Source organism: Urocampus carinirostris, chromosome 6, assembly GCF_059441175.1.
Source record: "Urocampus carinirostris isolate Australia breed hairy pipefish chromosome 6, RoL_Ucar_1.0, whole genome shotgun sequence".
Classification (NCBI taxonomy): Eukaryota; Metazoa; Chordata; class Actinopteri; order Syngnathiformes; family Syngnathidae; genus Urocampus; species Urocampus carinirostris.
Window position 1 is genome coordinate 1,614,765 of NC_142354.1, and position 16,995 is coordinate 1,631,759.

The following is a 16,995-nucleotide window of genomic DNA, read 5'->3' on the forward strand; positions in this document are numbered from 1 at the left end:
GACCGATTATCGGACGGCAACTCACCTCGGTTCTCCCGTAGCGACAGTAATAACACGTCCTGTAGGATGGCAGTCACAAAGACTACGTTCAGTTGTGTTTAGGAATGAAGGAAACTTAACAGCCTTTTGTTCATTCTTTAACTTAATCAGAGAGCAACCTACGTGGACTTCCAACTGCAGGTTTTTTACAGGACAGTAAAATGTTGCAACAACTTTCAGCTGAGAGTTTTTAGGCATTATTGTTCCGAGCTACGAAATGGATTGAAATGGCTCGACATGTAGCATTGAAAGTAGGGAGTGAAGAGCAATGTGGAATAATCCAATACATTTTTTGAAACACATTCGGAAACATGAGCACTTTTTCAAACACATTTCTGCTGAAGCATGCCTTGGGACATGAAATGGAATTTTATCCCTTGTGGTTCTGGAGAAAAATGTGTTCTTATATGACTGTTTTTACCCTATTTAGCTCATGGTGAGGGAATTTTTACAGTTTTGGCATCCAAGTTACACTTCGCAAAAGTGGTCAAAACTAATAACTTTTTTTAGCAAATTTCTGCAGAAGCTAATTTCAGGACGTAAAATGCAACTATGGACAGCTAAGATTTTAGTTCTAGCTCTTATGGTTTGGGAGAAAATACGTTCTTACATGGTTGCGTTTTTAGCTTATAATTAGGGCTTATTTAATTTATTTTAATTATTTCTTTTTTACATTTTTGGCATTCAAGCTACACTTCTTAAAACTACACCCAAACATACACATATTAGTAGACATAAATGACTGAATGACAAGAAACAGGGCATCAACAAGGGCAGAACACAACTAGTGATGACTAAATGAAGCTTTTGTGTACGTAGGGCTTAAATATTTATTTGGATTGTAATGAAGGCAAAGCATAATGCTATCGCAACAAGCTAAAGAACTAAGGGGGCCGGTGGTGGGTTGCAGACTGACATAGAAAGCCATTGATTAATATTTAGCAAGCTTATTTACCCAATTAAGTACTATGTTATTTGTTTGATATGATTATGAAACTGAATTTCCATCAGCTGGTGTTTTTTGCTCTGTCTTCTCTGCTCGTGCGAGTGAACAGTGAGTCAAGCATAATAAAACTTCCAAACACAAAATCCATTTTGACTTTTACCTGTTATTACTCGTCATGTTTGGTGCTGAAGTGCTATATAACCACCACAAAAACAGCAAAGAGGAAGTTTGCTTGATGACAGATACATACCTCATTCTGTTAAAGACCATCCACAAATTCCACATTCCTGCATGACATTATGAAAGGATGCTTGACCTTTTAAACCGGGATTTTTTTTTTACTTTCCCTGTGGGATTTTAATGACCAAGGATTGTTTTTATAACCAATGTGTTGTATTTGTTTAGAAATATAAATGCAGTTTACTGGTTAACATTTAATGTTTCCTCAACATGTAAAAGGTGGTCATGTTTTATTTGAAATGAATTTAAATTATTTCAACATAAATACATTTATTATGTTTTTAACATTGGACACCTGCAAAAGAGATTGAATAGGATGCCAGTTTTTATTCTGATTATTATTACACACTGTGTTGTTTATTGTTTGGACTATTATGAACTGTTTACATCATTGTCACTGTCTTTTTTTCTGTTGAAAAAAAATCCCATTATATCACATACACTCGACTATTTTACATTATTATTCAACCTTACTTGAGTACAGAATTCAACTCAATATGCAGGAAAAAATATTTTCTTAAGCAAGGCAAAATCAGACAAAGGTGTTTGCACTGACCAAAATGTATGATTAACTTTTTTGGTTTAGATTTATACACCCCCTAGCAAAAGTATGGAATCACCAGTCTTCGGCAAGCTGTAGAAAAAAAACTCTGATCCAAAACACGAAACAATCGTAAGGTCATTCCAAAGAGCAAAATATTGGCATTCGGAAACACTAAAAGAAATTAGGAAAAAATGGTCAATAAATGTTACTTTTATAGAGCAAGTGCAGGCAGATAAATATGTAATCACTCAATTCTGAGAAGAAAAAATTGAATCAGTGTATTTTGAGTAGAAAATAAGGACACATCCAGTCAGTTTCCTTTCCTTAAATTAGGCACCAGGCTGAGATTAAGTTTGCTCATTAGTCAGCAGTTAAAAACAGTGTAGTTATCACACCTTGAAGGGCTCCTGGACTAAGTGGATTGGCAAGAATCAAGGCTCCAACAAAAGAGATGTCTATTGAGACAAAAGACAGGATTGTCAAACTTCTTGAAGAAGGTAACTACTTGTATGGTTTGGCAAAGATGTGGACTGTTCACAGTCAGCTGTATTGAAGATTTGAACCACGTGCAAACAGCTTGGGAAGGTTGTTAAAGTCAAGCATACTGGTAGGCCAAAGAAGACATGCAGGCGTCAAGACACACAACTAAAGGCCATATGTCTTGAAACCAGAAAATACACAAGACAAATAAAGAGGAAACGGGAGGAAGTTGGAGTAAATGTATGAGACAAAACTGTTGCAAAATCGCCGATAGGAAACGGTATTTAGATATAGGAAAGCTAAAAGGAAACCATCATGACGCTTAAACACAAAAGAACAAGACTGCAATGGGTTGAGGAGATGCAATGATGGACTGTGACCGGATGAAGGTTGTTTTCAGTGATGAGTCACGAATCTGCATTGGACAAGGTGATGATGCTGGAACTGTTGTTTGGTGCTGTTCCGGTCAGTTTAACAAAGAAGACTGCCTAAATAAAACATAAAAATTCCCACAGTCCTTAATGATATAGGGCTGCATGTCAAGTAAACGCACTGGGCTGATGGCTGTTGTCAAATCTGCAATAAATGCACAAGTACATTGACATTTTGGACAGCTTTCTTATTCCTTCAATTGAAAAAATATGTTTGGGTATGATGAGCTAATTTTCCAAGATGAAAATGCATCATTCCGCAGAGCAAAAACTGTGAAACTGAAAGCATTCTTTGGAGCAATGTCATGGGCTGCAAATAGCCCAGATCTCAACCCAATTGAAAACCTGTGGTGAAAATTTGAAAAAAAAATTGTCCACAGCAAGGCTCTGACCTGGAAAGGTGATATGGTGACAGTTGGCACCAGACTGATGAAGAATACTGTTTGTCACACATCAAGCCCATGCCTCAGAAACTGCAAGCTGTTAAAAAGCCAAACGTGGTGCAACTTAATACTAGTGATATGTTTTGATTGTTTTTCTTTGTCTGTTGTTCATCATTCCATATTTGTTTCCACAGAATACAGTGATTCCGTATTTATTTCCCTGGACTTGCTCTATAAAAGTGGTATTGACTGACCACCACAAAGTTTTTTTAATCATTTATTTAAGGGTTTCTGAATGCCAAGGGTTGCACTTCTGAAAAACGTTTTTATTTTTTCATGCTTTTTATCCGAGTTTGTTCTACAGAAAAAAATGTCGGCGTGAGCACTAGTCCAAGACCGATGATTCCATACTTTTTCCTAGGTGTTGTATTTTCTTTTGTGTCAAGTGGGGTGGGTTAACTGCCATTTACTGATACAGAATATTTTTATAGTTAAAGTAATGATCACTGGAAATCAGCACTGATCCTTATCGGAACCCTTTTTGGAAAAAAAGATCAATTTGTTGTCACAAAATCCGTGAAAAACAGTACGGCATAATAGGGCACACTAGTTTGATTTTACACAGTGGTTGAGAAACTACCAGGTTAACCTGTCCATGCTGATTGCTGCCAACATTGTACAGGTTAGTAAGCAGCAAAAAAGACAATGACAAGCGAAAGAGACACAAAACCGACCTTGAGAACTTTGGGCTGCATTCGACAGGGACAAGCTGGTAACTGACTGAGTGCCGACGTCACGTCAGGTGTCTCCACAGTGGCCAGCGAGTTACATAGGGCCTTTACAGACTGAACCAGTCGCTCCACGCGCAGGGCCAACTCTGCCTGCACCAGATCAGACCACAGGCGAGTAAGTAGAGCACCTCGTGTTAGGATTCCTGCTTCCATGCCACTGACTGGCCACCTTACCTCCGACAGCACGAAGGACTCTGCCTCGTTGTGAAAAGTGTCCAGCAGTAACGTCAAAGCCTCCCTGGGTACAAACAGAAAAAGGAGAAAGCACTTAAGCACTTCTGTTAAAAGACAAACAGACACTTTTCTCGGCCCGAATTGATATTTCCTGCTAAAACAACTCACAAGATGAAAACTCTGCAACATATCAAACATTATCAAGGACAGGTTACATCCAGGTGCTCAGCTGTTTGACCTGCTGCCCTCTGGAAGGTGCTACAGGTGCATCAAAGCAAAACAAACAGAATGAGAAACAGCTTCTTCCAAAAAGCCATTACCACCATACAAAGTTCATAAGCAAAATGCATAAAAGCAATTGTTCCATACTACTGCCACTGTGAATATACATATATCCTACTATATATCATTAATATATTGTTTTTCTAAAATTTTAAATTTTTTTACACTATTTAAAATTTGTCTCACTTTGCAGAGAAAGGAGAAGCCCAAACATTTCTACTGCATAATAACAATTAAGGCCATTAATCCATGTCTTGTTCCTGCAAAGCATACATTTTCATGGAATTTAACTATGCCTCGAGTTTCAACTTAATGAGGTGTATTCGCAGAAAGAGGGAAGCAATAAAACTTGTACGTGGCATTTAAACACCAATTTCAAAGAAACCTTACTTTACCCCCAAAATGCTCCTAATTTTACGTTCTTCACTGGCCTGAGCATGAACTGACCGGTAGGCACAAATGCCAGCATCCTACTTCAAAAAGTAATAAATTCCTTATCTTTATATGTTCATGCATTTTGTAAGGTTTATTGTTCTATATTCTTTATCAATTATCCATTATCCGTTATCGGTCAAATCATAATACGCTACAAAGCAAAGGGGCCGAGACACTTGCTCTCAGCCAAGAGGCCGAGTTAAGGTCCTAGCCACAGAGCCATGCAGCGATCAGTGCGAATGCACCGTTCCCGGAGGTACTGCAATACCGGGCCGATGCGTGGAGTGGACAGGGCAAGCTCTTATTCCATCTCCGAATTGCAAAAATCAAACTTACAGCATTGCTGTAATTTAATAAAGCCCAACCGTATGTCTGGCATCCTTCGACACCAACAGCACAGTTGGAATCCCCATTCAAAACCACAGCTGCCGAAACAGTTGGAATCCCACAATTGTAACTACATTGATAGTATGCAAATTCAGAACCACTGCCGACATTTGAACCCGGGCCTTCTGAACTGTAAGGCTGACGTGCTAACCACTTAGCTGCTCATTGTTAAAAACAATGGCTGTATTTCATAGCATAAGCATAGGAACCTAAACCAGTAATGGTTTCTCAAGAAGCTAACCTAATTGGTCCCACAAAATGACAATAGCAAAAGAAGATTCAGATTCAGATATACTTTATTGTCATTCGTGTACACGTGTATACAGAACGAAATGTCGATACATCTGACCCGCACAGTTTCCTTGAGCGTCAGCCGGGATAGATAAGTTCAACCATGTCTTCGTCAGAATTATAGCGCAGCAGTTAGTCATCTCGCGGTTCGATGTTAGTTCCAGTTGTAAATGGTCGAGTTTATTGTCCAGAGAGCGAACGTTGGAGAGGAAAATGGATGGGAGAGGCGTTTTGAAGGGTCTAGCCTTTAGCCTGGCGGTTAGCCCGGCCCGACAACCTCGCTTCCTCCTCCGGTCACACTGCTCTCTTGCCACTCTGCTTCGCTGCTTTGTAGGCCGCTGGGTCTTGTTGACGTAGCAGTACGAGGCTAAGTAAACACTCCTGAGTGGTCGTAGCACCGAGCGCTTGATTTCTGGATGATCGCATATCCAGCAAAAAATTGCGATTGTATATTAATCTGCGGTTTGAGTTGACGTTGTTCATCGTCAAAACTGAGTTGAAGACTGGGTTTTATGACCAAAGTGTAAAAAACTGTAGCGAGCCGATGTAGCCGCAGCCGAACAGGGGCGCCGCCATCTTGCCAAAAAGAAGTGCACTTTTTGGAATGGGACTTTCTTTTTAAGTATAATGTATATATCGGATCAGATTTTCTTTTGTAAAACAATTTCTCATTTAAAAAAGGAGTGAAGAGTATTCCCTACTTACTGATAGCGCCCTCACCTGGTCACTGTTTGTTTGATGGGTCGCTCCTGCAGCAGGATTCCATGGTTTAAGGTAGATGCCAGCTCATCATCGTCCTTCTGTCAGGTTCAAAAATTGGAGAGCTTGCAATTATTGCGATTAACTCAACTTTCAAGAAAACAAAAAATAGTTTTGACATCAGGTTTTGGAATATAAGAAAAAAGCACAAAGACAAAAAGTTTTAACTTCGTACAACTTTCCAATGAGGCAATGGTTTGGCAATAGGCAACATTTAGCTGTTTATGCATACTGGTGGCACAGGCATCAACATCGAACCTGCCGGCGTAACAACATGGACGCAATTGCCACCGTCAAATTGCAATTGTGCTGTTGTCCATAGGGGATAGACCATCAGTCTTAAACTTGCGCCCCCATGATTCGACAGTTCGAGGCCCCCGCCTTAATATGCAAGTTTAAAGGACCATCTATTATAAGGAGCCTCCTAGTAGTAAAATGAATACAGTAATTTATTGAAAAAAATATATTGATTTAAATAATAATATATTGAATAAATAATAAGTGTGATATTAGCTTTTCACGTTTTAAAATACTTGGAGGCATTTGCCTTTATTTTACATATTGTGGGCTAATTGTCCACCATCTCACTGGTAAAAGTACGCAAAAACAACTTTTTCCCTTTCTCTTTTGTATTTCTTTTTCCTTTGTTTCCTTCTTTTTTTTTCCACCTTTTCTCTGCTTTTTCTATTTTTTTTTAATTATTTTTCTTATTTATCTTTTCCTTCTTTCATTTAGAAAGGCTGGGAAAAAATGTTAAGAAATTTGTGCCTTTTGGTCACTTTAAGTCTTCGTAGTTTGTGTTCTTCCAAGTGATTCGTAGCACTTTTTTTAATCGAACTACAAAATACAGCAACATCTAGTGGTCAAATAAAAAAACACTGTCCTTTTCACATAAGAGCAGCCAACGCAAATTATGGATTCATATAGTAAATGATTGAGTGATTTTCATATTATATTTTATGTTTTAGATCTTATTTTGTATAGCATTTTTGTTAAAATAGTGCAATAGTGCCTTTCAGAGGTTTTCTGGAGAGACCACTGGGATAGAGCTTTTTCTGTTGCTGCTCCGAAACGTTGTAACAATTTCCCTTTGCACATCAGACAATGTCCATTTTTAAAACTAGTCTTAAACCCTTTTTAATTCCTTGGCTTATAACCTAGTATGAGACTGTTTTCTTATTCTATTATTGTGGCCCCATGGATGATAGTTTGAGGCCCCCCCTTGATGAGTGTTAAAGGGATAGCTTTGTGACATCAGCAAATGCTGTGATTCTGGTCTCAGCCAGTCCATTGGATTCCACGATTGCTACACACAATCTTCCGCTTAGAAAAGGGATTTTTCAACCTCAGACCATCTCCTGTCCTGTTTTTCGTTTTTCAAATTTTTTTATTTACGTTTCTCTTCAATGGTGGTACAGAAAATTGAAGGAGACATTAAGTATAAGGGTCTCCAGTGAAAAACAGTTTTGTAAGTATGGCATTTTCCACATAAACAACACACTCAGCCACACATTCACATAATCCAGAGGGAACAAAAAAGAAGCAGGGGACTTAAAATAGAAATAACAATAATAACTGTAACACTATAGATAGCGTATGTATACATATACACACACCATATATATATATACACACACGCACACACCCCGCACACCACATGACCTCTCCGGGACAGCCATCTTCGATGGCAAAGATCTATGTTTACACCACTTTACTGGCAAATTTCATCTAATGTCTAATACTTTTAAAGCCATCATGAGAAGACAATGTGACCCATATTATAAAAATACTCGCTCAAAAACAGAGACAGATATGATGCGAACATTTCTGTTATTAATGCGGTGGACCCATGTTAGTTAAAGAAAGAAACTGCAGAGATTATTCAGATTTGCTTCCGATACAGTACTATCATGTGTACCATTATCTCGTAGCCTACTGGCTAGAAGTTTTTACCCATGTGAGCAGTTTCGAGCCTGGAAATCGCTGGAGGCATACATTCAGTTTGCCGAGGGCTGTGTTGGTGACGTATGTTCAAGTTCAATAAATGGAAAAGTGGTCATCATTGCAAAGGCAAATAGCATAATTTTAAAAAACTTTTAAAAAAAATCTTATAAGCATAAAGGCAAAAATAATGCAGAAATTCATAGCAGGTTTAATTGAAACAGATCAAACATGGTTTATTCTGGGAAGACAGGGTGCAAACAACCTTAGGCATTAAACATAACATATTTCGAGGACAAAATATAAAGCCCAACCCTTGATGCTGCAGAGTTTGGACGCTCAAAAAGCTTTTGATAGGGTGAAATGGAGCTTTTCACATCAAACACTCATAGCTTTTGGCTTTCCTCAAAAATTTGTAGAGTGAGTGAAAATATTCTATAAAATTCCTAAACCTAGGCTAAGAGTCAATGTTCACTGATCGGACTTCTTTGATCTTAAAAGAGAAGTCTAGCAAGGGAACTGTCCGCTCTTGTTTGCAGTAAGTATTGAACCACTAGGGTTATTGGTAAAACAAAATGAGCAAATAAGGGGAATATTAGATGAGGGAGAAGAGCATAAGATATAGCTGTTTGCAGATGACTTGTTAGTAATGCAGAGAGAGCCCTATTTATCATTAGCACCACTGTTGGACGTTAAAATATATGAAGTCGCTGGATATTTGACTAATGAGAGGAAATCCGGAGCAATAATGATATCAGGAAATTGTCCAACAGAGGTGATAGAAAGATTTGATTTTAAATGGACAAATAAAGGGCTTAAATATTTGGGGGTGACTATTACACCACATTCCACACAGTTGTTTGATGCAAATTATGGGTAATTTATGAATGAAATAAAGAAGGATTTGGAAAGGTGGGAGATTTTGCCCTTAGGCCTTATTGGGAGGGTAGAAATAATTAAAATGAACATATTACCAAGACTATTATTTTTATTTCAGTCTCTTAGTATTCTCAATCCTGGGCTCCACATTTTAAGTGTTAAATCAATTGAAATCAAAATTCCTTTGGCAAAATAAGAAACCTAGAATTAAATACGTAACCCTTTTAGCTTCCAAATAAAAAAGGGGGCTTGGATCTACCCAATATTAGAAACTGTAATTGGGCAGATCAAATTAGAGCTCTTATTCTGTGGACTACTAGTGACAAAGATAAAATATGGGTTGACATGGAGCAGCGGTCTTGTCCAAATGTACCTGTGGAATCCTTACCATTCATATCAGCGATGTGGAAGAATTTAAAACTCCAGAGTGAATGAATTAAGGGAACTATTAAAGCATGATCAACAATACAAAATAAATAAAAAATATCAAGGTCCATGAACAGGGCTACAAAAATAGCAAAAAAAAAAAAAAACAGATTTTAAACCAGGGCTTATGGATGTTGGATTTGGAAAATGGTCACAAAAAGGATTGATGTTAAATACCCAAGTGTTTGAAGGACATGTATTAAAATCTTTAAACAACTTCAAATGGATCTCAGTAATGATGGGATGGAGGTTATGGGGACATGTTTAAACATATAGAGGAGCCGGGGTGAATCCGTCATCTTGATAAGATTAGCTTACCTATTAAGGACATAGGAAGTGTGTTACATCTAGGAACATCAGATTTGTATTGTTCTAATAACGGTTGAAATTTCAAGGAGAATAAATCTGCAGGTGACCTAGTCACAGTTGTCAAGATATTTTGTTTCGGGTGTTTTCTTCAAAGGCAACACGCCAGCAGAACCACCCTCGGCAGCTAAGTTAACGGGGAGGTATTCACTTTTATGCAAATGTGTAATATATTCAGACATTGCTTTGAAACTGTCTAATATTCTCATAATTGAATGAAGTGACATATTTTGATTTGAAATATAAAGCAAGAGGTCGTCAGTAAACAGGGACACTGTTAGAATCACCAATGCGGGAGATTCCATGAACTGTGTCTTTGTTCTGAAGCCACAGTAGTAGTGGTTCGACAGCGAGTGCTACTAAGAGAGGCGTGAGTGGGCATTCTTGACGGGTACGAGATAAAGGGAATTAATCAGATTTTTTTTTGTTTTTTACTTTTTATTTCTCACACCAATTTTGACAGAGGTTTGATTTTACCATCTTACATCAACACAAAATATATACACTTGACACACTCATAAATAACAGAAGGAACAACAAAGAAAAAATACTATTAATAGAAAAGAAGAATAAATATTCATACAATACATCCATACAAAAAAAATATATATATAAAAAACTAATAAATGAAAATATACACCCCCCAAAGAAAAAAAACAAAAACAAAAAAAAAAAAACATAATAAATAGGGGGAGGTATTTAGACATCAAGTAAAATTTGTGTGATAGGCTTCCATCTTTTCTCGAATTGGTCAAGTTTCAGTTGAAGTCTTGCAGTGATTTTTTCCATAATGTACATTTGCTTTAATTTGTCTCTCCATTGTTTTATGTCAGGAGGTTGTGGTTTCAGCCAGGACACTGTGATCATTTTCTTTTGCTACCAGAAGCATTACCCTTAGTATATATTTCTGTTGACCAGATAGTAATTCTTCTGGCAAAATTCCTATTACGTAAGCCTTTGGGTCCAACCGCAACTCCCAGCCAGTAATTAATTTTATTTCTCTCTGGATACTTCTCCAAAAATTTAATATTACAGGGCAATTCCAGAAAATATGCGTAAAGTCTCCGACCCACCCACAGTTACGCCAACATAGATTTGAGGTATTTTTATATTTTGAAGTGATAGAGGGTGTATAGAAGAATCGCATTTTTACTTTCCATTCAAACTCCCTCCATGTCGGGCTGTTGGTTATTTTGTGTCCCTCTTTCAATGTTTTTACCCATTCGTTGTCTTTTATCGCTACATTAGTTTCTTGTTCCCATTTTTCCTTAACTGCCATGTCCTCATTACTGAGATCCATTCTCAGGGCTTTATATAGTTTTGATATAACCCCCTTTATTGATTGTCCTTTTGTATATGATATTAATAATTCCTCTACCTTAGTTGGCTCCTTACATATTTTCCCCCATTCCTCGTGTTTCTGGAGGTAATGCCTTAGTTGCAAATATTTGTAAAAATCATTTCTGGGTAGGTCAAATTCTTGTTGGAGTTGTTCGAATGATTTCATTGCCTGTGCTTCCAATACTTGGGTAATCAACATCAGTCCTTTTTGGGCCCATTTTTGAAACCCCACCTCCATAACCCCAGGTTTAAAGTCTGGGTTTTTCGCTATTTTGGTAGCCCTATTCACAGATCTTGATATTTTTAATTTTTTTTGTATTGTTGACCAAGTTTTAATAGTTCCCTTAATCCATTCATTCTGGATTTTTAATTTCTTCCACCTCGTGACTGATATGTATGGTAACGATTCCACAGGTATATTTGGACAAGATCGCTGCTCCATGTCCACCCATATCGTATCTTTGTCTGTAGTAATCCACATGATGAGTGCTTTAATTTGAGGTTTTGTATTTTATTCTAGGTTTCTTGTTTTGCCAAAGGAATTTTGTTATCAATTTATTTAACATTTTAAATGTGGATGCCGGGATCAGAATTGGAAGGGATTGAAACAGAAATAATAGTCTTGGTAATATGTTCATTCTAATTGTTTCTATCCTTCCGATAAGACTTAATGGCAAAATTTCCCATTTTTCCAAATCTTTCCTTATTTCTTTTATCAACATTCCATAATTTGCATCAAACAGCTGTGTGGAATGTGGTGTAATGGTCACCCCCAAATATTTAAACCCTTTATTTGTCCATTTAAAATCAAATCTTTCAATCACATCTGTTGGACATTTTCCTGATATCATCATTGCTATTGATTTGCTCTCATTATTTGAATACCCAGCTACTTCTCCATATATTTTAAGGCTCTCCAACAGTGGTGGTATTGATAACGAAGGTTCCTTCAGCATTACCAACAGGTCGTCTGCAAACAATGATATTTTATGTTCTGTTCCTCCTTCATCAAATATCCCCCTTATTTGCTCATTTTGTCTAATTGATTCTGCGAGTGGTTCTATGCTTATTGCAAACAAGAGTGGGCTTAAACAATCCCCTTGCCGGACTCCTCTTTTGATATCAAAGAAATCTGAACAGTGACCATTTACTCTAAAACGAGATTTAGGACTTTTATAGATTGTTTTCACCCATTCAACAAATATTTGAGGGAAGCCAAAAGCTATAAGTGATTGATGTAAGAAGCTCCATTTCACCCCATCGAAAGCTTTTTGTGCATCCAAGCTCAGTAACATCGAGGGTTGGGTCTTAGATTTTGTGCTCGTAATTATGTTTAGTATCCTCCTAATATTGTTTGCACCCTGCCTTTCCGGAATAAACCCTGTTTGATAATTTCTAATTAATTTCGCTATAAATTTCTGCATTCTTTTTGCCAGTATGCTTGTAAGAATTTTTAGATCATTACAAAGTAAACTAACTGGTCTATAGCTTTCACACAATATTGGGTCTTTTCCTTCTTTGTGCAAGACTGTTATGATGGCTTCCGACCATGATTTGGGGGAATCTCCTTTTGTTAGAGCATAGTTAAATACTTTATGCAGTACTGGTGTTAATTCTTCCTTAAAGCTTTTGTAGAACACCCCCGGGAATCCATCCGTTCCTGGTGATTTATTTATTTTTAAGTTATTTATTGTATCTTGTATTTCCTGTTTTGTAATGGGGCGAATAATTTCTAATGTATCCCCCCCTGTTAGTGTTGGTAAATGTAGTTTTCCTAAAAAGTTTTGTGCCGTGTAATTATCCAAGTCATTTTCTGAGTCCTTGAATAATTCTTTATAATAATCTGCAAATGCTTCTGCTATACCTTTGGGTTTTACTAAACATTGTTTAGCGATAGGATGTTTTATTTGTGATATAATTCTATCTGTTTGGGCCTTTTTAAGTTGGAAGGCTAGCAGTCGACTGGCTCTATTGCCCATTTCATAGTATCTCTGGTTCACAAAGCGCAGAGCCCCTTCTGCTTTATTTGTCAAAAGTTCATCTAATTTGCTTCTGGTTGTTTTTAATACCTGTAATCTGGATTCATTTGGTGTTTTTTTATGTTCTTCTTCGAGTTCCTTAATCTTATCCTCCAATTCCTTCTGATTCTTTAAGCGTATTCGTTTCAGTCGGGACGATATTTCAATTAATTTCCCCCTTATTAAAGCTTTCCCTCCTTCCCATAATATTGATGGAGAAACCTCATTGTTGTCATTGATTTGGAAATATTCTTTTATACACCGTTTTATTAATCAGATTTTTAAACCATTAATATTGATGCTCATTATGGGAGCGGAGCAAAGAATTTTGATCCATGCTCTAAAATTTGAGTTAAGTCCAAACTTTCCTAAAACATAATACAGAAATCTCCACTTTACACAGTCGAAAGCCTTCTCTGCATCTAGTGAGAAGAAATTTAGCTGGTCATGAGTCTGATAATGAGCAGATAATGTTCAAAAAAGGTCTAAGTATTGTCAAAGGATTGACAGCCCAAAATGAAGCGGATCTGATCGGGGCTTTTAAGTGTAGGGATGGCTTTCTGAAGGTGAATCGCAAGAACCTTGGTTAGAATTTTTAAGTCAGTAATTAAGAGGGGGATTGGTCTGTAACTGCTGCAGAGAAGGGGCTCAGAGTAGAGTTATGAGTGTTTCAGAAAAAGTTGCAGGCAAACGTCCGCTTTGAAAAGAATCATTAGACACTCTTGCTAGAATTGGACCTAGTGCAAATGGAAAACCATTTGGGCCAGGGGTTTTAGAACTTTGCAAGGACTTTATGGCTTCCTGAATCTCGGTGATTGATATGAGGCCACCCAGATAAGCAGAAGCATTTGCATCCACTTGAGGGTACAACTAACTGTCTAGCTCATTAGGTGCTTGCAAATTATTTAACTGCATCTCAGAAAAGTAAAGTAATGAGTAGTAATCGAAGAAGGTTTCACAAATTTCCTTTTGGTCTGTGAGGATCAACTCGGTTAGGAATGATAATCTAGGAATGAGCCTAGAAGCAGAGGTTGCACGGACCTGGTATGCAAATAATTTTCCTGGTTTGTCGCCAATTTAAAAAAAAATACGCCTCGTTTGCAAAAGCTGGATTTCAGTTTTGCCACTTAATAAATCATGTTAATAATGTAACTGCAATCTCTTTTTTTACAGTGTGGGTGAGGGACTGGTGGCATATATTGTGTCTAAACTGCTCATTTCTTCTGAGATGTATTCCAATTCAGCGTGTATTTCTTTTTTAAAAAGAGATACGAATGAGATGACCTGTGCGAATATACAGTAAGCCTCAAAACATTCCCATAGTATACCACTACTGATAGATGAGCTGTCATTGATTTTTAAAAAAAAAGAACTGTATTTGTTCCCTGAGAAAATCCTTGAACTTGGGTTCAGAAGGAACTGGGAGTTTAATTTCCAGGATTTGTGGGCAGGTCTGCAGTCAATACCAGTAATGTCCATTGATGTTGGGGCGTGATCGGAAATAACTATAGGGTGGTGTTTGCTGGCAGTAGTCATGTGAAACAATTTCTTATCCATCAAAAATAAATCTATCCAGGAAAAGCTATGGTGCACCTGGGAAAAGAATGAAAATGCCTTGTCAAAAGGGAAAGCAGTTCTCCACAGATCGGCCAGTCCCAGCTGGTCTGTATGGAATTTCAGGGTAGTCGCAGAGTTAAATAGGGTTTTGGGTCCGGTGGAAAATCTGTCCAGGGTAAGATCCTGCACTAAATTAAAAACACCACCAATAATGACCATGTGATCTGTTAGATTGGGTAAAGAGGAGAACAAATTAGTTATAAATTTATCATCGTCCCATGTGGGGGCGTATATTGTGGCCAAAATTACAGGGATGTTTAACAATTGGCCTGAAACAATAACAAAACGGCTTTTACCAATTTTCCCCAAACCCATCCTCCCAGACCGGCTTACTACCATCCAACTAAGGGACGATCAGAGACGAATCTTGGGGTAAAATGGGAGTCTAGGCTGTGGTAATTCAGGGAATATTAAATCGGATTAGAATAAGACCCAACTTTCCTCTAAAAGTTTCTTTTTTCTTCACTAATGCAAGCCTAAACATACTGTGCGGCTTTACCTTAGTTAAATTACTATTTGAATGGGTTTTAGTGATCAGGATGATGTTTTATAGCTGTTTAGGATTAACCTTGATGCTGTTGGGAGACCAGAAACAGATTCATTGGTTTTCAATTGTTTAGTATCGGGAAAAAATGCTCAAAATCCGATACAAGCACAATCCGGAAACGAATTAATCTCGTATGTAGAGGTATCTCTATATATGCGTGATTGTTGTGTGCGTGTGCGCGCATTGAAGCACCGTGCGTGCCAGCTCCATGTCGATGGAAGATCTCGGCGTGAGAATCAGTCGAAGGTCCCAGTCAAACTTCAAACATTGCTGCACGTACTCCAAACCAGCCAAAGTCTGACAGCTAAAGAAAAAAAGAAATGGCTTTCTACAGTTTTACAGCGTTTATGTTTTATCACAACACAAAACACGTAACACAAACAAAGAAACCACTTTCATCACACCTTTATGTTGGTGCAAGTTCAAAAGAATTTGGGAAATATAGTGACTTTTTAACTATTTAGTGTAAGTTAATATGTTAGTCAGGGCTTATCCTCAACTTTTGCTCAAATAGAACTAGTTATTTTGTTAGCCTTACGGCACAGAATTGGTTCACTTATGTGTGGCAGTACAATGGTAAATTAGCATATGGTTCCTTCGAATGAAAATATTTATATTCATGATGCATCCATCCATTTCCTGCACCGCTAACCTCACTAGGGTCGCGGGGGTTCTGGAGCCAATCCCAGCCATCTCCGGACAGTGAACTGGTTGCCAGCCAGTCACAGTGCACACAGAGACAATTCACTTGCTCATTCATACCCAGGGACAAATTGGACCCACCAATACACCTGACTTGGATGTTTATGGAATGTGGGGGTGACGCTACATTTAGCCGCCGTGCAGTATATCATCCATTATATATCTGCTAAATATGTACAGATGTACAAATTTTGCCTTCAATAAACAGTTGCTGATAAAGCAGGCACTGCTTACAGTGAAACTGTGATTGAATTACTCGCAAATAAGGCCAAATGTAGTGTTTGTTGGGTAAAAAAAATATTAGGTCACAAAACGGAAGTGTATGAAGTTCCTTTTGCAGTGTGTGAGCGACAGCAGTGATCCACAGCCCCTGCATATAAAATTAAATACACATTCAACAGTAATATTTATTTAGTGTTAATGTCTTTGCCATTTAACTTCACAATTTTGGGATTTACTTTTTCAAAATCATTTAATTTTCACATTTATCATTCAAATATTAACAGCTAGCGGCCGCCGAAAATCACTTTTTTCACTACAAACTTTGCTATACCTGCATGATCTTTCCCTCAACTCACAACTATAGTTGGTCTGCTTTCCACTTTCTTTTTAGTTCCACTCATTTTTACAGTATGTGTTGGTTTTTGAGTTTTACCTTGCCCGCATTTTGGTCTCAGATTATTGGATGGTGTAATTGTGGCCCGTGCAATCCTTTGAGACATTTTGTGATGAAAGGCTATACAAATAATGGTGCTGTGATTTGACTGTATGTGTCACCAACCTGCAACTGGCAATGCATGGTGTATAGCAGGGGTCGGCAACCAATGACACGCGTGGCACGCCAGGAGTTAACCAGTGGCACGCGAGCGAACAGCAAAATAATACTGATTTTTTTTTTAAGCGCATTTACCTGAAATTTAGACATTTTTATTTGCGCACTGTGTTATTTAGAAGATTTACATGAAAAGCGCTATAT

At 37.7% G+C, this 16,995-nt stretch overlaps 1 protein-coding gene and 1 pseudogene across 9 annotated transcripts in view; both read right to left on the minus strand.

Moving 5' to 3' along the window:
- pik3c2b (phosphatidylinositol-4-phosphate 3-kinase, catalytic subunit type 2 beta) overlaps positions 1-16,995 on the minus strand; it is a 117,300-nt gene that overhangs the window by 68,180 nt on the left and 32,125 nt on the right. For all 9 annotated transcript variants that reach the window (XR_015850660.1, XM_088337432.1, XM_088337431.1 and 6 more), the window contains 5 exons: positions 15,510-15,621; positions 6,144-6,223; positions 4,029-4,092; positions 3,798-3,944; positions 26-59 (listed from right to left, as the gene is read on the minus strand). Coding sequence is in view for 8 of the 9 variants with exons in the window: in XM_088337432.1 (XP_088193558.1) it covers positions 26-59; positions 3,798-3,944; positions 4,029-4,092; positions 6,144-6,223; positions 15,510-15,621 (437 nt within the window). In the remaining variant the exon portion in view is untranslated. The remainder of the gene's footprint in view (positions 1-25; positions 60-3,797; positions 3,945-4,028; positions 4,093-6,143; positions 6,224-15,509; positions 15,622-16,995) is intronic.
- Positions 4,980-5,095, minus strand: LOC148363515 (U2 spliceosomal RNA; annotated as a pseudogene).